General features: G+C 37.7%; 3 protein-coding genes across 6 annotated transcripts in view; 2 read left to right on the top strand and 1 right to left on the bottom strand.

Moving 5' to 3' along the window:
- The first annotated feature begins 7,757 nt into the window (after nt 1–7,757).
- Nucleotides 7,758–8,289, top strand: LOC117089751 (60S ribosomal protein L21-like). Its single transcript, XM_033221278.1, has one exon. The coding sequence runs from the start codon at nt 7,792–7,794 to the stop codon at nt 8,272–8,274; it is 483 nt and encodes a 160-aa protein (XP_033077169.1). The 5' UTR covers nt 7,758–7,791; the 3' UTR covers nt 8,275–8,289.
- A 546-nt stretch (nt 8,290–8,835) lies between these two features.
- LOC117089753 lies at nt 8,836–9,987 on the bottom strand. Of its 2 annotated transcripts, XM_033221280.1 has the most exons (3): nt 9,828–9,987; nt 9,584–9,722; nt 8,836–9,418 (listed from the first exon to the last, which is right to left on the bottom strand). In XM_033221280.1, exons 1-2 carry the CDS (start codon nt 9,962–9,964, stop codon nt 9,587–9,589), a joined length of 273 nt encoding a protein of 90 aa, XP_033077171.1. In that variant the 5' UTR covers nt 9,965–9,987; the 3' UTR covers nt 8,836–9,418; nt 9,584–9,586. The 2 variants fall into 2 exon arrangements, with proteins under 2 accessions (XP_033077171.1, XP_033077170.1); XM_033221279.1 differs by having other exon boundaries at nt 9,584–9,987.
- CNOT2 (CCR4-NOT transcription complex subunit 2) overlaps nt 9,515–23,883 on the top strand; it is a 108,187-nt gene continuing 93,818 nt past the window's right edge. The window contains exon 1 of one of the 3 annotated variants that reach the window (XM_033221277.1): nt 9,515–9,995. The gene's annotated coding sequence lies outside the window, so the exon portion shown is untranslated. The remainder of the gene's footprint in view (nt 9,996–23,883) is intronic. The other 2 variants (XM_033221274.1, XM_033221275.1) reach the window with 2 other exon arrangements.

Here is a 23,883-nt window from a genome sequence, read left to right as displayed (position 1 = left end):
ACTATCTTCTTCTAAACAATGTCTTTAAAAAGTGACGGGTCTTTTAAAATCCTCTTAGTAACTGTGAAAGGGATGCCATTACATAAACTCAAGATTAGTTAACATGTTTATTTTAAAAAGTGATTTAAAAATACTATTTTTATGGCAGCAAAATAAAATATGATCACAGCCGGGCGCGGTGGCTTACGCCTGTAATCCCAGCACTTTGGGACGCCAAGGCGGGCGGATCACGAGGTTAGGAGATCAAGACCATCCTGGCTAACATGGTGAAACCCTGTCTCTACTAAAAATACAAAAAATTAGCCGGGCGTGGTGGCGGGAGCCTGTAGTCCCAGCTACTCAGGAGGCTGAGGCAAGAGAATCACTTGAACCTTGCAGTGAGCTGAGACTGTGCCACTGCACTCCAGCCTGGGTGACAGAGCCAGACTCCATCTCAAAAAAAAAAAAAAAACATGATCACTAGTCAACGCTATAAAATGTAATCATTTAGGGATATGTTTTACTTCCCTACCTTACCTGATTTATTTTTTAGTTCTCAACAGAAAATATTTAACACTCAACTAGCTGGCACATTTATATTTCTGTTTTTTTTAAATGACTATCTATATAGTCTATTATTTTCTTCCATTATCCTTTTCAGGTGCCTCATTAGTAATTTTCTGTATTAAAAATTCTTAGATTACATGTGGTTTTCCACATAAAACTATTATCATCACCATCATCGCAACTATTTGAGTGGTTGGTTCATTCCATACGCTGTGTTAAGTAAGCATTTGCACATGTTGTCTGATAACATTTTTTTTTCTTTTTTTTGAGACAGAGTCTTGCTCTGTCATCCAGTCTGGAGTGCAGTGGTATGATCTCAGCTCACTGCAAGCTCCACCTCCCAGGTTCGCGCCATTCTCCTAACTCAGCCTCCTGAGTAGTTGAAACTACAGGCGCCCGCCACCATGCCCGGCTAATTTTTTTTGTATTTTTAGTAGAGATGGGGTTTCACCATGTTAGCCAGGCTGGTCTGGATCTCCGGACCTCATGATCTGCCCGCCTAGGCCTCCCAAAGTGCTGAGATTACAGGCGTGAGCCACGGCGCCCAGCCCATCTGATAACATTTTTGTGACAGTCCTGAAAAGCATAGTCATATTTTTATGCACAAATTTTAGGCAGCAAAACTGAGGTTTACAGAAGTAATTTTTAAAATATTGCATTTTTATCAAAGGGCACTGAAGCTTGCATGTGTTTCAGTTAGATAAAATTCCAGATCTTAGCTATCCAAAATCCTTATGCTCATAACCTTGCTTCTTAAATCTCTAGTGGCCCACTAACATATTCTTTAGTATTTGTGAGTTATTATAAAAAATCTTCAGTTTTGTACTTTTATTTCGAAAGTAATCTAAAAATTAACATCTCAGTTTTGGATAAAAAAACACCATTATATAAATAAACACTTTGACTTGAGTGCCCATGTTTTTGTTTGCTTATAATAGAGTTGGAGCCAGACTATCTAACTTAAAATTGCCCTGGGCTACAGTAAAGAATAAATACATTAATGATCCATTTATGCCAGGGGAACATCAAATATTGTAATTGCTTGCTTCTGGAACAAAGGTTTCAAAAAAATTATAACAGAGAAAACTTAGGAAAATTGAGTTATCACACGGCAACAAAGGTATCTCAAATTCAAATAAATCTGTGCTCTGTTTCCAATGATGATTTAGGCTTAACAAAAAACTTTTACATTAATGTTGTTAACTTAAAATATTTTAATTTTATTTCATTCCTAATTTTTTCTAGTTTAATAGTTAAAATAGAGCTAACAACATAAGTTTACTCCTAGTTTTCTATTTGTACATATTAGGGTAACTGTATAAGAAAATAGTTTATCACACTGGGTATCCACAAAAACTCATAAAAGGTGCTCCTATAATACTCAAGACTGAGAAACAGTAGTGTATAATCTGTGGGGCCAGTGTATAATAGCAACTCAAGTTAGTTGAATCAGAATTTTAAGCATCTACCTAGTTTCTCCATATTTATTCATTTGATTGATTAGTAACATTTCAAAAATATATTCTGTGGCCAAACTATGTCGGAGTTACTTTCTTCCCCATTATTAAGTGCACTAAATTCACAGCACGGAGTTTTAGTGGTTCTCAGACTTTTTTTTTTTTCAGTAAAGACCCCTTCGAGAATCTTGTGACATCTATGGATCCTCTCCCAAGAAAATGAATATACAAAAATATTACACACATTTTAAAAATTACATTTAAAAAAGAAAGGAGAATAGGTTCTGTAGTTACAAAACCTGAATTCCAATCCTCTTTATAATCTGTGTAATCTAAAGCAGCCTCTCTTAAAGCCTCCATTTCCTCATCTGTAAAATGCAAATACCACCTATCGCCTAGAAATGTTGCACAGATTGAGTGAAATCATGTAATTATGGTGCTAGCCATTTACCAGATGCTAAACTAAGTGGTAACTATATTTTCTATTGTTAGAGGTTTTATTATGCTGATTGGTTACAGCCACTTTTTAGATTCTAAGGATCTTATATTCTTTCCACTGGTTACCTCATTTATTTGGCTTCTCCTTTTAGGATATTTTTATAGATGATAGTGACCCACAAAAGCACTGGAGGGATAATAGCATCTTTAATGTTCAGTTAAGAAGAGAAGTGGCTTTAATACTGCCATGATCAATTCCAAAGGTGATGAGTATTAGAGAGATTCAATATACGGACAAGGATACTTAAAGGGGGGGAAATGTGGTTCACAAGTTTAAATGATATATACTACATACATGTAGTATACAAGAAAATGGAAAACATTATACTATTATTCTGACATCACATAGTTTTCTTGAGAACTAAATGACATGATGTGATTTATAATATTATATATATAGATCTATCTTTTGTATGGATTTTTTAGTTTTCATCCCTGTTTCCTAGCCCAGAAGTCCTAAAACTTCTAGATAGGGGCACTAGGAGAATCTTGTTCTGTTCAGTCTTTGACCCTTGGTTCCTGACACAGAGCTCCTAAGCCCCTTGGAATTTCCTGGATGATAGGAGAATCTTTTGTTCTAATGAGCTAACTCTTGATGGGCTCCTGGATAGCTTCAGGATGGGAGCTGGTTGCCAGGGAAGCCAACCATGTGATTAGGGAGTTGGAACTTTAAGCTGGCTCCTCACCTCCAGGGAGGGGAGAGGGGGCTAAAGGTTATTTGCTCACCATGACCAATAATGTAATCCATCATGCCTACAAAATGAAGTATCCATAAAAACCCAAAAGGACAAGCAGGGTTCAGGGAGCTTCCTGATAGCTGAACACTACGAGGTTCTCGGAAGCTGGCCTGCCTGGAGATGGCATGGAATTGCCACACCTCTTCTCCCTACCTATACATAGGGCAAGGTATGGGAGAAAAGGTGTGCAGACTCTTCTTCCATCCAGCTGTTCACCTGTATGCTTTGTAATATCCTTTATAATAAATGGGTAAATGCAAGTAGTTTCTCTGACTTCTGCGAGCCACTTTAGTGAACTAATTGAACCTGAGGAAGGGATCATGGGAATCCTGATTTATAGCTTGGTCAGGAGTATAGGTGACAACCTACTACTTGTGGCTGGCCCTGGAAGTGGTAGGGGCAGTCTTGTAGTACCAAGCCCTCAATCTGTTCAATCTGATGTTGCCTCCAGGTAGACAGTGTCAAAACTGAATAGAATTGAGACACCCAGCTGATGTCTGCTAGAGAATTGATGGTTTGATGTGGGCAGGGGTGAGAGGGGACCGCTACCCCACCCCATCTTGTTGCAGAAGTATTGTATTGAGTAGTATTTGAGAACAGGAAAAAAGTTTGGTTTTTCCTGTCTCTCAGAGACAAAACAGTGCCTGGCACATGAATGAGATTCAGCTACATTTGAAAAACAAATGCCAAATGAATACTGAGTCAGAACAGAACATCTTAAGGTGAGAAGGCATTTATTATTCTCAAAACTGGTAATATTAAAAACATACTTTATGTTCATATCTGAAACACAATTAACTCTAAGGAACTATCCAAATTTCTTTCATTTTCATTGTCATTTTGGTATTTTAAGCATCAAATATTGCTTGAAATATTTGAGCATAAACATATTCTGGTTATGTTTAATACAGTGTCACTATAGCCATCATAACAAGATTTCACAGAAGGCTGAAGAGAAGTTTTAATAAAGATCCTCATTCAATATAAAATGCTCCTCTAACAGTAACTGAGATAAAAATAATGAAAAAATAGTTACGTTTGCAAGGCTAACTTAACACTTCATGCATATTTCATTAGATGATCTTTGTGAGACTTACAAAGTAAACATTTGTATTTTAAAACTTTTTCTTTGCTCTTAACAATATATCATGTCAATAAAATTTCCTCCACTTCATTTCAAATGGCTGAATACTGTTCACTGTATGGATGTTGCTTAGTTAACCAATCTCCTAATAAATGATGCAGTAAAGAGTACCCTTGCAATTAACTTGTTAAACACATCCTTATTTGCTTATAATACTTTTTTTTTTTTTTTTTGATACGGAGTCTCGCTGTCACCTAGGTTGGAGTGCAGTGGCACAATCTCGGCTCACTACAACCTCTGCCTCCTGGGTTCAAGTGATTCTCCCATCTCAGCCTCCCCAACAGCTGAAACCACAGGCACCCGCCAGCATGCTCAGCTAATATTTGTATTTTTAGTAGAGATGGGGTCTTGCCATGTTGGCCAGACTGGTCTTTGACGAACTCCTGACCTCAGATGATCCACCCCCACCTCAGACTCCCAAAGTACTGGCATTACAGGTGTGAGCCACCATGCCTGGACTTTGTTTTTGTGTGTTTGTTTCAGACAGAGTTTTGCTCTGTCACCCAAGCTAGAGTGCAGTGGCATGATCTCAGCTCACTGCAACCTCTGCCTTCCGGGTTCAAGCGATTCTCCTGCCTCAGCCTCCAAGTAGCTGGGACTACAGGTGTGCGCCACCACACCCAGCTAATCTGTTTGTATTTAGTAGAGATGGGGGTTTCACCACGTTGGCCAGGCTGGTCTCGAACTCCTGGCCTCAGGTGATCCGCCTGCCTTGGCCTCCCAAAGTGCTTGGATTACAGGCATGAGCCACTGCACCCAGCCTGCTTATGACACATTTCTAAAAGAATTGCTAGGTCAAATGCACATGCTCAAGGCTTTTGATACATACTGCCAAACTGCACTCTAGAAAAGTGCTGCCAACATATACTCTCAGCAACATAAGTAGCCCTGTTTCTCTGAACCCTTGCCAGTACTATCAAGAAATAACCACTTGTTAAAACAATGCCTGAAGATTAATGTTTAACATGTTTTGTTACTCATAAGTTGGGCTTACTATTAAACTTTTAACTGTTATAATATTACCGTTCAAAGCTTAAGATTCTTACACGTATTTCAGATGAAGAAACTGAGGTCTAATAAATTATAAATCAGACCCCTTTTAGTGTGAATTTTAGCCCTGGATATACTGCAGTGTAGTCTACTTTTTTTCCCCCTTGTAATAGCCTTACAGATTTCCCAGAAAAAGGTAGACATCTTCTTTATTAAGTTGAAGGCTAGGAATATTGTATTGGTTTAGTACCGTTTTTCCTGTTTCCTAGATTGGATTTTACAAATTTTGTGTTAAGGATACCTTTTGACATTTACTCATTTAATATTAAAAAAGTCTAGCTAATCTTGGATAAGAATTTTGTTGCTTCATTCACTGACTCACTAACAGCACTTATCTAATGCCCACCATATGTGAAGGATAGAGTAGTGAACAAAACAGGTGTAGTTTGTATTTTTGTAGGGTGAAGGGAGGTAGGAAATAAACAGTGAATAAAGAAGATAATGATAAATTATAAATGCTATTAAGAAAATAGAGGGGCACGTGATTGATAGACAATAAATGGGAATGGGAGCTATTTTAGATAGGGTGGCCATGGAAGGCCTGTCAGATATATTTGGGTTAACCTGAAGGAAAAGAATGAATGAGCCATATTCAAGACAGTAAAACCACATCCCAGGCTGAAAAATAAATAAATAAAAAATAAACAGTGCAAACTCCCTGAGACAGAGTATCAGGTAAGATTAAATTTAGTTGAGAACAAGAGACCCCAAAATAGTGGCTTTAATAATATAGACATTTACGAGTGCAGGGCTGGCATGGTGCTCTCATCCACAAAGTCCTCAGGGACCCTGGTTTCCACCAGTTTTGCCATCCCTAGAATGAGAAAACCTGCATGAGACACAAATTGGCAGCTAGAGTTCCAAGATCATATCTATAGTCCATGGTACAGGATAAAGGAAAAGCCACATGGAAGGTGTACACCAACTATCTTTTAAGGATGGTTTTACAAGTGTGCCACATGATACAATGCTTATATCCCATCAGCCAGCACTATTACATGGCTACAAGGAAGGCTGCAAAATACAGTCTTTGTTCTGGGTAGCCATGTATCCATGTCCACTACTATGAAAAAAATGGAATTTTGGGGGACAACAGGCTCTGCTACAGACTACAAAGAGTTCAGCCCACGATAGAAAGGAGGCAGTAAGAAGGGTGAGAACAACTTCCCGTACTGCTTCCTGGGAAGATGGAGAAGTGGGCAGGGGCCAGATTATGCAGTCTTGAAGGCTATGGTAAGGAATTCCGATTTCATTCTGTGTGCATAAGGAAACTACTGGAGGGTTTTAAACAAGGGAATGATATAAACTAGTAACATTTTTTAAATGATTGCTTTGGTTGGTATATAGAGAATGGTTTGAATGGGAAAATTTTCATGAGGGTACAGATAGGAAGTGAAAGCAGCTAGTGTGGATATTGCTGTGGTCCAGCAAGAGATGATGGTGGCTCCCAAGGGCTGTAGCAGTGGAGGTGATAAGCAGCTAAATTCAGAATATATTTGTCAGGCAGAATTGATGGTACTGTCTGATGAGCTGTATAAGTGTGAAGAATCACAGAAAATTCCAACTTTTATGCTTGAGCAAATAAGTAAATGGTGGTACTATTTATGAAAACCAGGAATTCTAAAGGAGCAGGAGATTTAGGGAATGAACAAAGGGGATTCAAATGTTGTTTCAGACACATTAGAGAAGCCTGTGCTTTTTATCCCTTGCCATGGCAAAATTTTCAATACCATCCATACTTTTCTAAAAACGGGTGGCCTCCTTCTACAAGTTATACACAAACTCATTCTTCCCTTAATAGGGTATTTTTTTCCCCTCAAAGTCTGGATTTAACATAACACATATTTTGGAAATACACAAAACATGTGCCTATTAGTATGGACTACTTTTCAGGTAAAAGAAAGAAAATCTATTAAGATAATCAAAAGAAAACCAAACTACCAAATGGGCAAACTTGATTAACATTACCAATAAAGATGAACTTTTTGATGCAACAGGACAATTTTAAAAATGTAGCATCTATTCTTACAGTAAGAATAGTAATTCTTATAGTAAGAATTCTTACTACACAAGCCTTTAACAAATACTAGCTCATTAAATACCTACAGTACCCTCTAAGGTAGGTATTAAAAAAATTTTAACAAATTTGTAATAGATTTGGCACAAATAATAGGACAATTAAAGGCTTGTTCTTCAACACGGCTTAAAGTGATTTCATCCTAAACAGTGTTCAGTGAGTCAAAGTAAGTAATATCAAATATTGAAAGTAATAGTATCAGTGCATTTTCTCCTAACACTCCTAACCCACACGTTTATTATAAAAATGTTGGGAACCGCCATCTTCCAGTAATTCGCCAAAATGACGAACACAAAGGGAAAGAGGAGAGGCACCCGATATATGTTCTCTAGGCCTTTTAGAAAACATGGAGTTGTTCCTTTGGCCACGTATATGCGAATCTATAAGAAAGGTGATATTGTAGACATCAAGGGAATGGGTACTGTTCAAAAAGGAATGCCCCACAAGTGTTACCATGGCAAAGCTGGGAGAGTCTACAACGTTACCCAGCATGCTGTTGGCATTGTTGTAAACAAACAAGTTAAGGGCAAGATTCTTGCCAAGAGAATTAATGTGCGTATTGAGCACATTAAGCACTCTAAGAGCCGAGATAGCTTCCTGAAACGCGTGAAGGAAAATGATCAGAAAAAGAAAGAAGCCAAAGAGAAAGGTACCTGGGTTCAGCTGAAGCGCCAGCCTGCTCCACCCAGAGAAGCACACTTTGTGAGGACCAATGGGAAGGAGCCTGAGCTGCTGGAACCTATTCCCTATGAATTCATGGCATAATAGGTGTTAAAAAAATAAAAAGTAAAAGACAAAAAAAAAAAAAAAATGTTTGTTCTATCTCTTCCAGTAAAATACTCAAGGTAATAAAACTCTCAAATCAGACTTACACCCTCTGGAAGTCATTCTATAGAGGTATAACCAATCTTTTAACACACCATCTTATGATTGAAGATGTTAACATGAGAGGAGGAGAAAGCAGCAAGAGGAAAGGACTATTTGGAGAAGACGGGGAGAAAGGAAAGAAAGACACAAATGTGTTGTTCCTCCTCGAATTTTCCTGAAGTGAAAAAAAAAAAAAAAATGAAGTAGAATGTTTGATGAAATGAATAACCAAGCAAAACATTTTCTGTCTACACCAGTACCACTAGGAGTTGAAATAAATTCACACAATGTCTGCTATGTCAAAACACCTTATCTTCAAAAACATGACAGTTACCTTTTATTTTATAGTATGTTGTGTTTCTTGCTATTTCTTGCTTTTGACCTTCAATGATAAATTTAAATTGGATTACAGTGATTCTTTTGTAAGGAAAAGGTGAATTTTTAAAAGAAACAACCAACTGAAGTAGACATTTTATTTACTTCAAATTAACTACTCAAATAGAAAAGAACAATTTTCACATTATGAAGCTACATAATTCCAAAACACACATGCAGAGGCTCTTTTTAAGAACGAAATGTCTAGTAATTACAAAAAGAATGAAGAGTTTACAGACATACAAATAAATAAAGGGGAATTATTGCAAAGAAAACAAGTTTAATTTCACTTTGAACGACAATGATTTTTCCGGAAAGCAGATACTTCACTCCTTTAAGTTTCCACCCAAGCCACAATAATTTCAAATGGTCTTGCGGATGACCCAGCTGGTCACTCTTGTTTATGTGCAGACGGGGGGGAATGAGAGTCAGAAAAAGTGCTATAAACCTAATTTGACTAGAGCAAGTTCACACGACAAGACCGTGCTTTAAAAACTTGCTCTCCATTATGTACTTCCTTCCATCAGGTTGGAAAAAAAAAAAAAAGGTGAGGATGGTGACTAAATACATCAGTGGTTTCATGAGAGGGGAACTCACTACTCAGAAGGTGACGGTGACGTGGTGCCGGTCCCAGAAGTACGCGAACAAGCTCAGGAGGTTGCGGGAGCTGAGGGAGGAAACAGGGACACGGTTAAATTCGCTCCAGGTGGCGGGAGTGAGGAGGGGAGGAGTGAGGCGGCGGACGTGCGGGGGCGGGGTGTCCAACACAAACACAAACACAAACACGAACACGCTCAGCATCCCCAGGGAGGGCGGACTGAAGCCACCTCACCATTCATCGCCCCTGGACCCTGCGGTCCCCCTCGGACTCAGGGCCAGAGCCCTCTGCGAAGCAACGTGGCCCCAGGGAAACCGTAGCGGCCGCAGAAGCCCCGCTCTCTGTAACGGCCGCGGAGGAGCAGCAAGCCTCCCTGTGAGTCGATGGGAGACAAGACGGAGCAGCGGTGAGAGGGCGGTAGGGGAGTGAAGCGCCTCTCTCCACCTTGTTAGAAGCGCGCTGGAAGCGGCCTACCCACCCCATCCCTGCTGCTTTGCAGTCGCCGCTCCACCTTCCGCCGCCACCCGGAGGGAAGCCGGAGCGACGGGGGTCACGGCGGCGGTCAGAGGGTAAAGGTCTTGCTCCCAGCAGCCTCCGCGGTGGATACGTCGCCATCTTGGATCCGCGGGACAAGAAAATTCATGCGGTGAGTTTTTGGCAAATTTTCGGAAGTCTGGCAGCGGGGCGCGCGGCAGGGGCGGCGGATTCGGGGCCCCCGCAAGGCGGGGGAATGCCCCGGGGCCGGTCCGGCCGCGCCCGGGGTCCGCCGGTAGCGTCCCGGCCCGCCGCTTCCCGTTGCTTTTGTCTCGGCTCCAATGGAGAGAGGGAGAGCGGAGCGGGCGGGGAGGGGGGGTGGCGGCGGTGGAGGGAGGGAGGGGGTGTGTATGGGGGTGGTGGTGGACGGGACGTAAAGCGTCGCTGTACTCGGGCCGCTGCAGCAGCAGCAGCTCCAGATCCTAGGCCCGGTCCCATCCGCGAGTGGCGGGGCTTCCCCGGACTCCACTCCCCTAGGCTCCCGCCAGCGCGGAGGAGCCGCTACCGCCGCGCTGCTTCCTGGAGGAGAAGAGAAGGCGGCTGCGGCCGTGGCTGAGGAGCTCGAGCCCGCTTTAGACGGCTCTGCCGTCTTCCCAGCAGCTGGTGCTGGCTCTGGCTCCTTACATTCTCAATACACCTATATCATCTGCCAGTTATGTGTATTTCTGTTAGTGTGTGTGTAAGTGTCAGATGGGAGACACTGGACTGGCTAACGGGTGTCAGGAGCCTGCAGGCCCTGGGATACCGAAGGTTGTGCATGGTGGAGGGAGAAGGAATGCAACTGCGATGCTGCTTCTGCCACCGCACCAGGAAGGTGAAGCTTCCGTAGTGTCGTAGACTGAGTCCGGATGGTCCTGGGGCGGCGGAGGAACCACAGATGCTTCTGTCTGTGAAGTTGCAAGCCCTGGGTTTCTACTTCCGCAGGGGCCTCTCCACCTTTTACTGTTGTAGGTCTCACTTAAAAGTTTCCCAGAAGAAAAGAGTAGGGTTAAAAGAGCCCTTTGTAGTTCTTAATTGAGGCACTGTTGTCTGTCCGGGAGAAAGCTGATGACTCTTGGTACCTGTGGTTCTTAGCAAAAGTGAATTGTAGTTTTCTTTTACACAAAGTATTTCCAAGGTTTTAGACTTTATATTTATTCCAGGCCTGTAGGTACGTAATGTATTACCACCACAAAAGTCTTACATAAGGGTACCACCCTCTCAGAAGGAACCTAAACATCAACTTCCTTCGAATCCTTGGAGACACCTTCACTTTTCAACATCCGGAAGACTGAGTGCAACATATTTTGTTTCATTTTCATAAAACTCTTGGTCAGAGAATCCCACTCCTTTTAAAATCGTTTGGGCAGTTCTTCGTAATTAAGTACACTGATTTGAACCCTTAGATTCTTGGCGAAATGGTAAAAAGTAATCAAAGTCAGTTCACGAGGGAGGCCAACTTGAATTTAAGGTTCCAAAGTTGAACATACTTCATGCTTGATATTAGGAATTTTTAGAGCTCAGTATCATAAGTGTGACTGTTGATTTCCCTTTTGAAGCAAGATAAGTGGAAAGAATAAAGTATGGGGTGAGGGATGAGATAGAAAATTTAAAGTATCCATTTACATACAAGGTTTATGTTGAGTTTGGGAATGCTTGGCATAATTGACAACAGTTCTTTCCAAACGTCAACGAATATGTCTCTTATAATTTTGTAAGATTGCGAATTGAAAGGGTTAAGAATCATAGTGGGCTGAAATGGTTGTCTATATTCAGAGCCCAGTTCATTGAAATGTTTTATAATGGACCAAGATAATTAGTAAGCTCTGTATGTTGAATTTGTTTAGTTTGTAGTTCTTTTATAATATTAAATCTAAAGAAAAAGAAATACAAAATACACTTAAAGACAAAACATGTTCCACTCTACTCACTTATTTCTTGACTTTGTAAGATCCTTATTGTAAAAAAGGTATCTTTCTCTCATATTTTCTGAGAGCTTGAATTGTAATAACTTTTGTGAATACTTTGTATTTTAGAGAGGAAGTGAGAAACTCTGCTAAAGTTTTTTTTTGTATCTGAATTAGTGCTTCATCAATACAAAGAAAGTTAATGTAAACATTTGTTGGCAGGAATCTTTTTTTAAGTATACATTGTAGAGAGATCTGTAACCTAATCTGATCTCAGGGAATGAGAATTGCCTGTTTGTTTAACCAAGCAACAAATACAGCCTATACAATTTTTCAGTTTCTGTAATACTTTAATTTATATGGTGGAAAAGGAGGGCAAAATGCTTGTGTGTGAGTGATTTATATCCCCAAGTACCTGATCTTGAAGATAAAACTCAGAATGTGGCTTATCTTCTGATGCTGGGCAAAAAACAAAAACAAAAACAATTCAGAATGATACAACTTCCCATATACCTCCCTACAAGGACTAATTACCGTTGTTTTTGCTTTATAATTTTGGGTGTTGCACTTTTTGATTTTTCAGAGATGCTTTACAGTTATTATAACCTGAAAATTATTTGTTCAAAAATAAATAAAATTTTCAGGTGTATGAATAGATTTTATTAGAAGTGCTTCTAACCCAGTTCTCATTTGTATTCCTTTAGTAGATACTGGTATTAAAAGTACCTATATTTTGAAAGACCATTACAGAATTTTTTACAGCCTGTATGTTATAGTTTTATGTTTTCTAGTGACAGACTTCATAAGATTTTCTGATAATATAAATAGAATGTATGCTTCACATGTATATGTGAAATAATGAGTAAGCATTAATGGACTAGTGAAAAACACTTATTAGCTTACAATTTATTTTTTTGCTCTTTAAAAGCAATGTTAAACAATAGCGGTTTTTTTGTTGTTAAAATTTGTTAAAATTTTCCTGAGATTTCAGGAAAATATACAACCAAACATTTATGATGTTATTTGTTACCTGGATCTGTAGTGGATTTTTTAACACAAAGAGGCAAAAGATCCAAGGTACCGGGTAGGGCAGTTTAGGGGCAGAGTTAATATGAGGTGTACTGTAATGTTTGAGTGGAATTACATACAGTGTTAATCAAGGGATCTAGTGCTATGGTAGAACTTACTCTGCTTGATGATACAGCTGACTGTTCTTCCTTACTAAGAGCAGTTTCTACCTGTGATACTTAAAGGGATTGAATTTCACTGTGACTTATACCAGATATTTTGAAAAGAGCTGTGCTAAAGTTGATGTCGTTGTAGAAAGTTTACCTTGAAGTGGAATGAAAATTATGTACAATCTGTTTTTCTGTTTGACATCCTTTGATTTCTATTTTAGAAATAGAAATCATTTCGTTTTTTAGTTTCTTTAGTTTTTCTGTTTGACATCCTTTGATTTCTATTTTAGAATTCAACTGTTATGAGTAATCATGCTGATGTGGCTTGTTCATTTATTTACTTTGTCTATACTATTAGGAATGTCCTGGAAATAGAATTCATACTGTGTTTTCTGACAGCTTGTTCTCTGAAATACAGATGCAAATCTGTTGGTATCTGTTGGTATATCACTTGGGGGTCTGCTGCATTATAAAGTAATAAAACAGTTTACGATGTTTACTTTTTGTCAAGAGCTCATGACATATAATATGGAAATACAGAAAAAGTGAATTATTTAGAAAAAAATGGGAAATTTTTAGTTTTCTGGGCACTTTAGTGTTTTGTATATGCTTAGACTCAGGATCTAAGTCCACTGAGATATATAGTTAGATATTTTGGACTATTTGCCACTTAACCCTGAACATTTTCCTTTCCTGATTCTTTTTTTTTCTTCTTCTTTGAGACGGAGTTTTGCTCCTCGCCCAGGCTGGAGTGCAATAGCGCGATCTTGGCTCACTACTACCTCCACCTCCCAGGTTCAAGTGATTCTCCTGCCTCAGCCTCCTGAGTAGCTAGGATTACAGGCAGGTGCCCGGCTAGTTTTGTATTTTTAGTAGAGACAGGGTTTCACCGTGTTGGTCAGGCTTGCCTCAAACTCCTGACCTCAGACAACCTGCCTGCCTCAGCCTCCCAAAGTGCTGGGATTACGGGTGTGAGTCACCACGCCCATCCTATTCTTTTTATTCATGTGTCTGTTACTGCGTGTGTGTGTGGGGGGGGGGGGGGAGGGTGGTGGTGCATATTTTATGTATCTTTCACTTCTCTGTTGTTTGGTGAACTTCTTCCATACTCCTCTTTGGTATCACTTTCTTCATAAATCTTTCCTGACTCCCCAAATCTTTCTGCTGTATTGTTTTTTAGTCTTCAAACTTCTGTTATAGAATGTCACACTGTATTGTAATTTACTGTCCATCTGGACTGGGAGCACCTGAGAGGTAGGGCTTTGATTTGTTTATGTTCATGTTTCAAATGTCTCTATAGTGCATAATACTTAGTAGATTCTCAATACGCATCTATTAAACTGAACTGTTGCTAGATTGTCATTTATCAGTACTGTTTCACAATCCACAGATCTGAAGCAACAGATTGGAAAAGTGGTGGGGAGAATGGCATCCTGTATTCCTGATTGTCATTTATCAGTACTGTTTCACAATCCACAGATCTGAAGCAACAGATTGGAAAAGTGGTGGGGAGAATGGCATCCTGTATTCCTTCACTTTCTTGAATTCTGTCTTATAGTTTTGCTTCTTAATTACATATGGAAAAATAGATAACTAGCTTCTTAGAGAACTGTGTGTTGAGTTAGTATGGAATTAGGGAAGGATGTTAGTAATAGAGTGATTAATACCTTGTTTTGCTTCTGGCAGCATGTTTAGGTCTGTATTTCTTGCTGTATTTTGTGTGGTTATGGCCATTATTTGAAGGAGATTATTTTGTATTTGTCTTTACAAGGTAACATGTTTACCAGTACTTACCCATGAGCTCCTGTTAGATTTGGGGCTTCTGAAGTTAGATTCTGTTTTTCTCACCATTTTCCTCTTAATGCCTGGCCCACTGGTTAGTAGAAAGCAGGATTTCTCTAGTTTGAATAAAATTGCCCTTACGGAAATAAGGTGAGATGTGTCTTATTGGAGGTCCAAAATTTAAAAAGCTCTGAAAGTTGATCATTTGTTTTGTTTTGTTTTGAATAAGCAAGGTGAGAAAATATCAACTGGAATTATACCTGTGAATCTGATTATCATCTTAATCTGATTTTCCCACTTTTTCATATGGAAATGTTCACGTGTGTGACTGCAGGTGTTGCCATTGGCAGATGTTATGTCATGTATGATACATACAACATTTTACCTTTCTCAGATCTGAAACTGTGATTTTGAGAAACATCTGGCCTTTACAGGTTTGTTTAAGAGCTTGTGAGCCAGTTTTGTGCCCATTTTAGAGATGTCAAAATCAAAACAGGATAGATGACTCCCAGAATTGCATTTTAGTAGATATGCTCATATAGATAATGATTTTAGGAATACTATGTCTTAATTGCCTGTATATGTTCCAGAGACCTTTTAGTGACTAAGAGCTGCTAAAGATACAGAGTATATATTTTTAAAAAGGGAATATGATCCAGTATTCAAGACACCGATCCTTTCTCTGCCTTTTCTGAATGGAAATGTCTTTCCTTATATGTGAGTAGATGAAAATGCACATTTAGTAAGTTTTTACTAAGTTTTAGTAAAAACTTAGTAAAAACTAATGATAAAATGAGTGAGAGAAAATTATGTGTCCTGGCAATTTAGGTAACAGTGAGTAGACTTGCTTGTTTTTCAAACATATTGATATACTATTTTTCCATTTGTGTATTCAGATGTTGTAACAGCTCCAGTTTGTATTAGCATCTGGACAAAACGTAATGACTGGTTATGTAATACAGTGTGTTTGAGAGAGGAACATTTGGTTTTGTGTCATATCTGGCAAGAATGTGCTTTTGTATTATTTTCTACTTTGTAAATTATAATGCCTATCCTGCATGTAAATTTTGTATTTAGTTTTCTGCTTGTAAGAATCTTTCATAGGTCAGTAAAATAAAATATTAGGCTTACTGTGCCATTCCAAGCACCTGACTACTTTTGGCTTTGCTACTTAATATTTTAAAAATGTTTTACAGCTTGCAGAGAGGACTTTCATTATCTTAATTTTATATATATAATTTAAAATAAGTTTGAAACTTAACATTTATGTTTATAAACAAGCCATTTTGGTCAATAAGAAAATTAGAGGTTGGGAATTATGAAGGCCATTTTCATCTTCAGACTGTACTCAGAGTCTAATTTCTTTCTCATTTATTTTAGCGCTACTTTATAGAGAAAGTCATGATTTATTAAATAAAATAGGTGTTAATGGAAGATGTATTTTTGTCTGCATCTGATCATCTTGCAGATCCTAGATATTTAATCAAATTGATACAGAAGTTTGAAAGACAAGCAGCAGTAGGAAATTTTTGTTTCAATCTTGACTTTCTGGCAATATACAACAACTGCTCATTTTTAAAAATTATAAACATTCATTGAGAAACATTAAAAACTTGAAAGCAAATAGTTTGTTATAATGAAAATAGGTAATAACATATCATTGATGCTACATTTTACATACTATTGCACCATTATTCTGAGGTAGTCATATGCTGAACAGATAACTGGACAAAGTAATGCTTTAGGGGTGTAGTTTTTATGGGAGTGAACATGTCTGGCCTGAAATTAGACAAAAAATTGGAGCCATTATCTTTCTAATCTATGCTTATGAGAAATTCTAGGTATATTTATAAGTATGTCAAGCCAAACTTTATTTAGTACAGCCAAACTGGTTAACCTGACATCTGAGATAGTCTTTAAAGTGTTTAAGTTTGGTATACAATGCACTTGTGTGTGTATATCACTCATCCTAAAATGGATGTATGTGTGTAAAAAAATTGTAATCCAATGCTTAAATGAATTTGTGAAGCACAAATTAGTGAAACACTAAGGTGTTTCAGATCATAGTTTGAAAATCTCTGTGCTTGATCGCCAAAGTCACTTCCAACAGTAAAATTCTGTGTATTCTAAAAGTTCTTTTTCTATTCCCTGCACATGCGAAACTCATATAATTTAGCTGTTTTTTAGTAGTGTGTGGATAGAAATTGTTTATTAAATTAAATTTAAAGTTTAGGCTCTGCTGGTTATATGTTAGCACTCTAGATGTTTTCAAGTAAATCCTGTAGTAATTTAAGTGTTTAGTCTCTGCTCGACATTGTTACTGGGTATATGATGGTGATTCAGACAAGTCTCCACCTTCATTAACCTAACATTCTGGAGGAGGAGACAGACAGTAAACAAATAAATATAATTTCAGGCAGTAGTAATTTAGGAAAAAATAAAGGGGGTTAAAAGTACAGCAATTGATTAGAAATGGAAAAAAAGAGATTAAGTAGGGTGATGAGAGAAGACTTCTGTGGAGGTATCATTTGAGCAGAAACAGAAAGGAGTCAACCATGCAGAAATGTGGTTGAATGCTTTTCCAGACAGAAGGAATAGAAGGCCCTGAGATAGAGTCAAGTTTTGCGTGTTTGAAGATAAGAAATTTCATCAACAATTACTTAGTGCTTTCTGCATAAATGGGGGTAAGCTCTAAAGGGGAGAAGAGATGATTAAAGCATAATAATCTGTGTCTTTCAACTTCTGAAAATACCATGGTGGACCCAGTAATCTGTAATAAGTTTTATAAAGAGCAATAGGGAGGAGGGATTATTTTTTATTAAAATGCCTTGAAATTGTTTTCTACATCAGATGAATTGTGGGGGTTGGGGGGTGGTCTGTCTGGAGTACTGGAAAATGACATAGGAAAGCAAACTGAAAACTTTCCTTAATTCATGTGTTTATGTAGAATAATAAAATCTATACTTTTCTTAGAAATTAGTAATGATTTTCATGTTTAATTAGATTTCCTTGTACAGTCCAATAAATGCTACTATGTGCTGTGCACTATTATAGTTGCACTGCATAATTCCTCAAGTTAAATTTTTGTCATACTGTAGAAACATCCTAGAGTACAGTAACCTTGTTTCAGGGAGTTAATGAGTTTGCTTCAAGGAGGTGGTAAGTGAACTGGGTTCTGAAGGGTGATTTGTAGTTAACTAGGTGGGGGAGGGGAGGGTATCAGCATTGTAAATGCACAAATCTTGGGGAAATATTCTGGATTTGGAGAATGGCGAGGTAATCCTCCATAGCCCTTGATGGAATTCTGGGACCTCATAGGAGAAGTTAGTTGAAGGAATGAAGTAGCCACAGTATGAGAGGTCTTATCTTATATGTGATGAGGAAACCATTAACCATTGGGGAAGAAAAATAGCCAGTAAGATTGATAAACAGATTTGTGTTTCAGGGGAAAGTTTAGATTCCACAGTCGATTTGCAATTAAAATTATAGCTTAATGGTGTGTATTTGTGACATTTTTGAAAGATTATTTTCTCTCCATTAAACAAATTGAGTACTTTGTATTCATATAAGCAGGATTTTTATTTGTTAAGAACTGTATGACTTTGAAACTCTGTAGTTTCTTTTAGAGAACTTGTTTGTTATACATATAAATGAATGCCTACTGTTCAAGATTTTTCCATTACTGGGATGGAATTTTTACATACGTTTTGGGGCAGGCAAAGTTTGAGTATTATCATCTGACGTAATGTATTAGACATAAGATTTAACATTCTTAGATAAATTGGAAAAATATGAAGAAAATCTAAATCAGTGATAAAATCCCTACATAGGAGCTGATATTTATGTTATATTATTAGAAGTGCTTATTTTATATATACTTGTTTGTGTGTTTCTCAAAATACTATACATAACACTTGGTTGTATTAGGTTGCTAGCATTATTTGTTACCTGACGTGCAAAAAGAAATCCTAAATTAATGTTTTTAAAGAAAAAGAATTGCTTCTCTGAGAATGTAGTTTTAGCAAATTATTAATTTTATTTTTATTTTTATTTTTGAGACAGGTCTCCCTTTGTCACCCAGGCTGGAATGCAGCAGCATGATCACAGTGCACTGCAGCCTTGACCTCCTGGGCTTAATCAATCCTCCCACCTAAGCCTCCTGAATAGCTGGGACTACAGACGCACACCACCATGCCCGGCTAATTTTTGCATCTTTTGTAGAGACAGGGTTCCTCCATGTTGCCCAGGGTGGTCTTGAGCTCCTGCGCTCAAGCCGTCTGCCTGCCTTGTCTTCCCAAAGTGCTGGGATTACTGACCTAAATTGCTGCTTTTATTGTATGCATTATATACTGTTTTATCATAGCAAAAGTTAATGGTTCAACTATGGCATGTAGAGCTGCCCACGTAGCCTAATTGTCTATTTAGTTCACTTTTGACTGAATAAAATGGAGCTGATCTATCTGCGGTTAAAGAGAGTTATATTCTGAAATTTTACATGATGTCCATAATGTCTGGAACTAACCAGCCTGAAATGGAATCACCATTGTACTGTTTTCAATTGGCTATGTGACTTATCCTCCCTATACTTCAGTTTTCTCATTTGAAAAATGTAGATTAAAAATAAATAAATAAAAACAAAGAAAAATGTAGATAAGTAACAATACTTACCCAGTAGGACTGATGTAAGGATTAAAGATTTTTGTGAATTTTTTGTTTGTTTTCGTTCTGGAGTGGGACTTGTTAGGTTAAAGAGGAGCTTCTGAGGCGTGTGAGAATTAGCCACAATTTATTTCACAGAGTGCACTATACTCTTTTTTGTATCAGATTTGTAAATGTAAATAAGAATGCAGTCTTGCTTTTAGAGTCTAAACATGTTTTTCCTACCAGGAATTTTGTTTAGATGACCTTCTGTGAAGTAAGATGTGTAATATTTTGAGTAACATAAATAAATCTTCACATTGCTTTGTCTGCAGCACTTGGCAAAGCACAGGGCACATAATAGGCATTTAATAATTCCTTTGTTAAGTGGGATAAATCTAATGGGTTAGGATTCAGACAGACAGTGTCTACCTTTTACAACCTGAATAATGCAGTTACCTGTAGCACTTTTTCCTCTATGCCTGTTTTCTTCCTTAAAATTAATAAAATATCTCCTTCGCTTAAGTGTATTTAAGTGGGTTTAAATAAGATCCTGTAAAACTCCTGACAGTAGGTATTTACTGGTGTTGGTTCCCATGCCATTTCCTTTATGTAGAGCAAGTATTGCAAAAATTCTGAAAGTTCAGAAGAAACAACACCTACCATTTATTTTTTTGAAAGTTGATAAATGTACCATTGAGTATGTGCTCATCTTTAATGAAGAGATAATGCATTATTTTGGAAAGACTTCACACTTGGATTCAGATGATGGGTTCCAGTCTGGGCTCTATGAACTTACTAGCTGTGTGCCTGGACAAATCAATTAGTATTGAAGAGCCTCAGCTGTTTGATAATTTATACCTCCCAGTGTTGCTGATGACAACTCAGATAATGAAAGCAAAAGTGTTTAACTGTAGAGCATGTCAAAGTATCATGATAATTATTCCTGATTATTAGTTATTGTAGTGAAACTAGTATAAACTAGTATAGTAGTCTCCCCTTAATTCAAGGGGAAATATGTTCTAACACCCCAGTGGATGCCTGAAACTATGGATAGCACTGAACCTTATATGTACTATTCCCCCCGCATACATACATACCTATGATAAAGTTTAACTTGTACATTAGGTACAATAAGAGATGAGCAACAATAGCTAATAATAAAATAGGCCGGGCGCAGTGGCTCACGCCTGTAGTCCCAGCACTTTGGGAGGCCAAGGTGGGTGGATCACAAGGTCAGGAGATCAAGACCATCCTGGCTAGCACGGTGAAACCCCGCCTCTACTAAAATACAAAAATTAGCTGGGATTGGTGGCACGCGCCTGTAGTCCCAGCTACTTGGGAGGCAGAGGCAGGAGAATCGCTTGAACCTGGGAGGTGGAGTTTGCAGTGAGCCGAGATCGAGCCACTGCACTCCAGCCTGGGGGACAGAGCAAGACTCTGTCTCAGAAAAAAAAAAAAGAATAATTATATACTATAAAAAAGTTAAGCAAATGTGATCTCTCTCTCAAAACACCTCTTGTACTGTACTTGTACTTCTTGTGTTCTGTCAGTCTGATAACCAAGATAGTTACTAACGTGACTAAGGGGTGGGTAGCATATGTAGCAAGGATATCATGTCCCAGGTGGGATGGAGCGGGATGTCACAAAATTTCATCACACTCCTCAGAATGGTGCCTAATTTTAAATGTATGAATTATTTCTGGAATTTTCCATGTAATATTTTTGGACTGTGGTTCACCATGAATAACTGAAACTGAGGAAGAAGAAACCGCGGATAAGGGGAGAACTACTGTAGTTTCTTAAGTTGTATGATTGATTGAATGATTCATTCATTTTTATCTTGTGATGCTGCTGCATTTGGGTGCTTTGCCCTTTATGCATTTTTATTTAAGTAGATATCTGGCTTATTAGGCCAGGTGCAGTAGCTCATGCCTGTAATCCCAGCACTTTGGGAGGCCGAGGCAGGTGGATCACTTAGGTCAGAAGTTCAAGATCAGCCTGGCCAACATGGAAAACCCTGTCTCTACTAAAAATACAAAAAATTAGCCAGGCGTGGTGGCACGCATGTCTAATGTCAGATACTTGGGAGGCTGTGGTGGGAGAATCGCTTGAACCTGGGAGGTGCAGGTTGCAATGAGTTGACATCATACCAGTGTGCACCAGCCTGGGTGACAGAGCTAGACTCCATCTCAGAAAAAAGAAAAAGACAACTGGCTTATTGGACTTTGGGAGAAAGGAGTTTGGAAAGATTGTGGGAGTGGTAAAGAATGATTCTGCTGTGTTCATCAGAGCAGGCCAGTTAATTGAATATTTTTGCATGCTGAGGTCCTGATGCTTTCTATATGTATCTATAGCAGGAAATTTACTTCATCTTAACTCCTGTATCATTAGGGTAAAACATCATGATAATCTTTGGGGTATTCCCATTTTTGTAACTGTATTTGTGTCCTTTCCTTTATCATTGTTAGCCAAGCATATTTTTCGTGAACATCATGTCTATTTTTTGAAAATCATTTGTAATTTATAATTAGAGCATTGAGAATGTCAGTGCAGTAGTTGGAAACTCTTGTGTATTCTTGTGCATATGATGTGTATGAATAACTTACACTGTTCTTTGTCCCTTAAATCTGTAAGATCTCTTGGGTACTGAGCCTTTTGAAACATTAAAAGTAAAGACCATATAAGGCAACCAGAATAGTACTAAATAGCTGCAGTAGCAAAGCAAAGAAAGTGAATCACAGAGTAATGAATTTGGAAAATGACTGTTGTGCATTGTAGGAAAAGGCATTGCTTTTACTATCAACTTGTAAAATCTAGTTGCTGACATTAAATATTTGTTAGGTGTGCTGATTATTTAATCGTGTACCTTAATAAAGCCACTTATAAGCAAAATGCTTTTTTCTTCTAAAAACATATACTAAAACTTTAGAAACTGGAATACAGCTACCCTAAATCCTCAGTTAGTTTGCTCTTCCATTCTTTCATATTAACTAAGGCAAATAATTTAAAATTGAGCAAAGGACTCATATCTAAAACTTATTTATAAAACTTATCCTTGTGATATAAAATATATTAACTTCTAGAAGATCTACAGATTCTGGTCAAGATATGCCCCCTTATAATTTTGATAGTTTTAATAATAATTGTCAGGCACAGCAAAATACTCGGGCATCAGATACTCAGTTAACTGTTAGGTTTGCTATTAGAAGATTATTACCACACTTTAAAGTTTTCAATATCCAAGGCTCTTTGCTTATTTCACTGGAATTAACTAAAAGTAGGGAATTCATTCCTCAGAATAATTTGTATCCTAAGCTATATGATTAATTATATATTCCGGCCTTGTACCAAAAATGTACATGCTAAAATATCAAGACAAGGCAAAGATTATTTTTGCTTTTCTGTCACTTAACACTATTGCAGAATAGTTTCGGATTTATCAATTGGCTCAGAAAAAGAGTATTTAATTCCTTTGATTTTGAACATCTGATTCAAATTAATGATTTGAGAAGTTTTTATTTACTTTGGGAACTTCAACTTGAGATTCTGAGGTAAATTTTTTTAAAGAGAAGATTCTTTTGTAATAGAAAGTTCCTCTATAACTTACCTATTTTATAATTTTGGATTCTTGTATATTGATATGTATTATTACAGTATACCAAGGAAGTAATACTGTTATTTACTGGTTTTTAAATTTTTATATGGAGTGAATTAAATGTGAGGTTCTGCTGAAGGAGACCTGTGGTTTAAAAAAAGAAAAAAAAAAGTAGTAATAGCATATGCTTATTATAGAAAAAGTAGAAAGGAAAGATTAGTGAGAGAAGAAAATAAAAATCACTTCCAAGCCTGCAACCTAGAGAACCATTGTTAACTGATGCAAACGTTGTCATTTCCTTTGTATGCATGTGTTTGTAAGCTCTACAGTCTCTCATTTTTCTCTCTGATTATTAAGGTAATATAGGGGGATGTGAAAATGCTGGAGAGTTGTAATAAAGAGGGGAGAAAAAGTCACTCAGAGATATCCATGAAAGTTTGCATTTTTGTGATGAAGAAATTGGAGTATACATGCTAATTTGGAACCTGTATTGAAAACAAAAAACAAAACTGACACCATAAGCATTTTCCAGTGTCATATATTTATCCAAAATAAGATTCTTAATTGCCAGAGCGTAACTGATTTAATGATTGTGTATGATTGAACATTTTATTTTGACTTTTTTACTTTTACAAATAGCACTGTGATGAACATTCTTGTACCTGAATTGTTTGTACATTTGTTTCTTTAGAAGAAATTTCTGTAAGTACAATCATTTCAAAGTATATGAATTTTGGAGGTAAGCAGGTCCAATGCTTAGCCAATTGCTGTGTCCTTAGTCAAATTACTTTTCAAGCCTTAGTATTCTCTCCATAAGAACAGGTATAATAATGATACTTACCTCAGAGGTTGGAAGGAGTAAATGATAACATATTTACAGCATTTAGCACATCCGATAGTATACAGGATACTCTCAGA

This window comes from Trachypithecus francoisi, unplaced genomic scaffold, assembly GCF_009764315.1.
Source record: "Trachypithecus francoisi isolate TF-2019V2 unplaced genomic scaffold, Tfra_2.0 Lachesis_group11, whole genome shotgun sequence".
Taxonomy (NCBI): Eukaryota; Metazoa; Chordata; class Mammalia; order Primates; family Cercopithecidae; genus Trachypithecus; species Trachypithecus francoisi.
The sequence above is the reverse complement of the archived record's forward strand: the minus strand, read 5'-3'. Positions and strand labels throughout refer to the sequence as shown.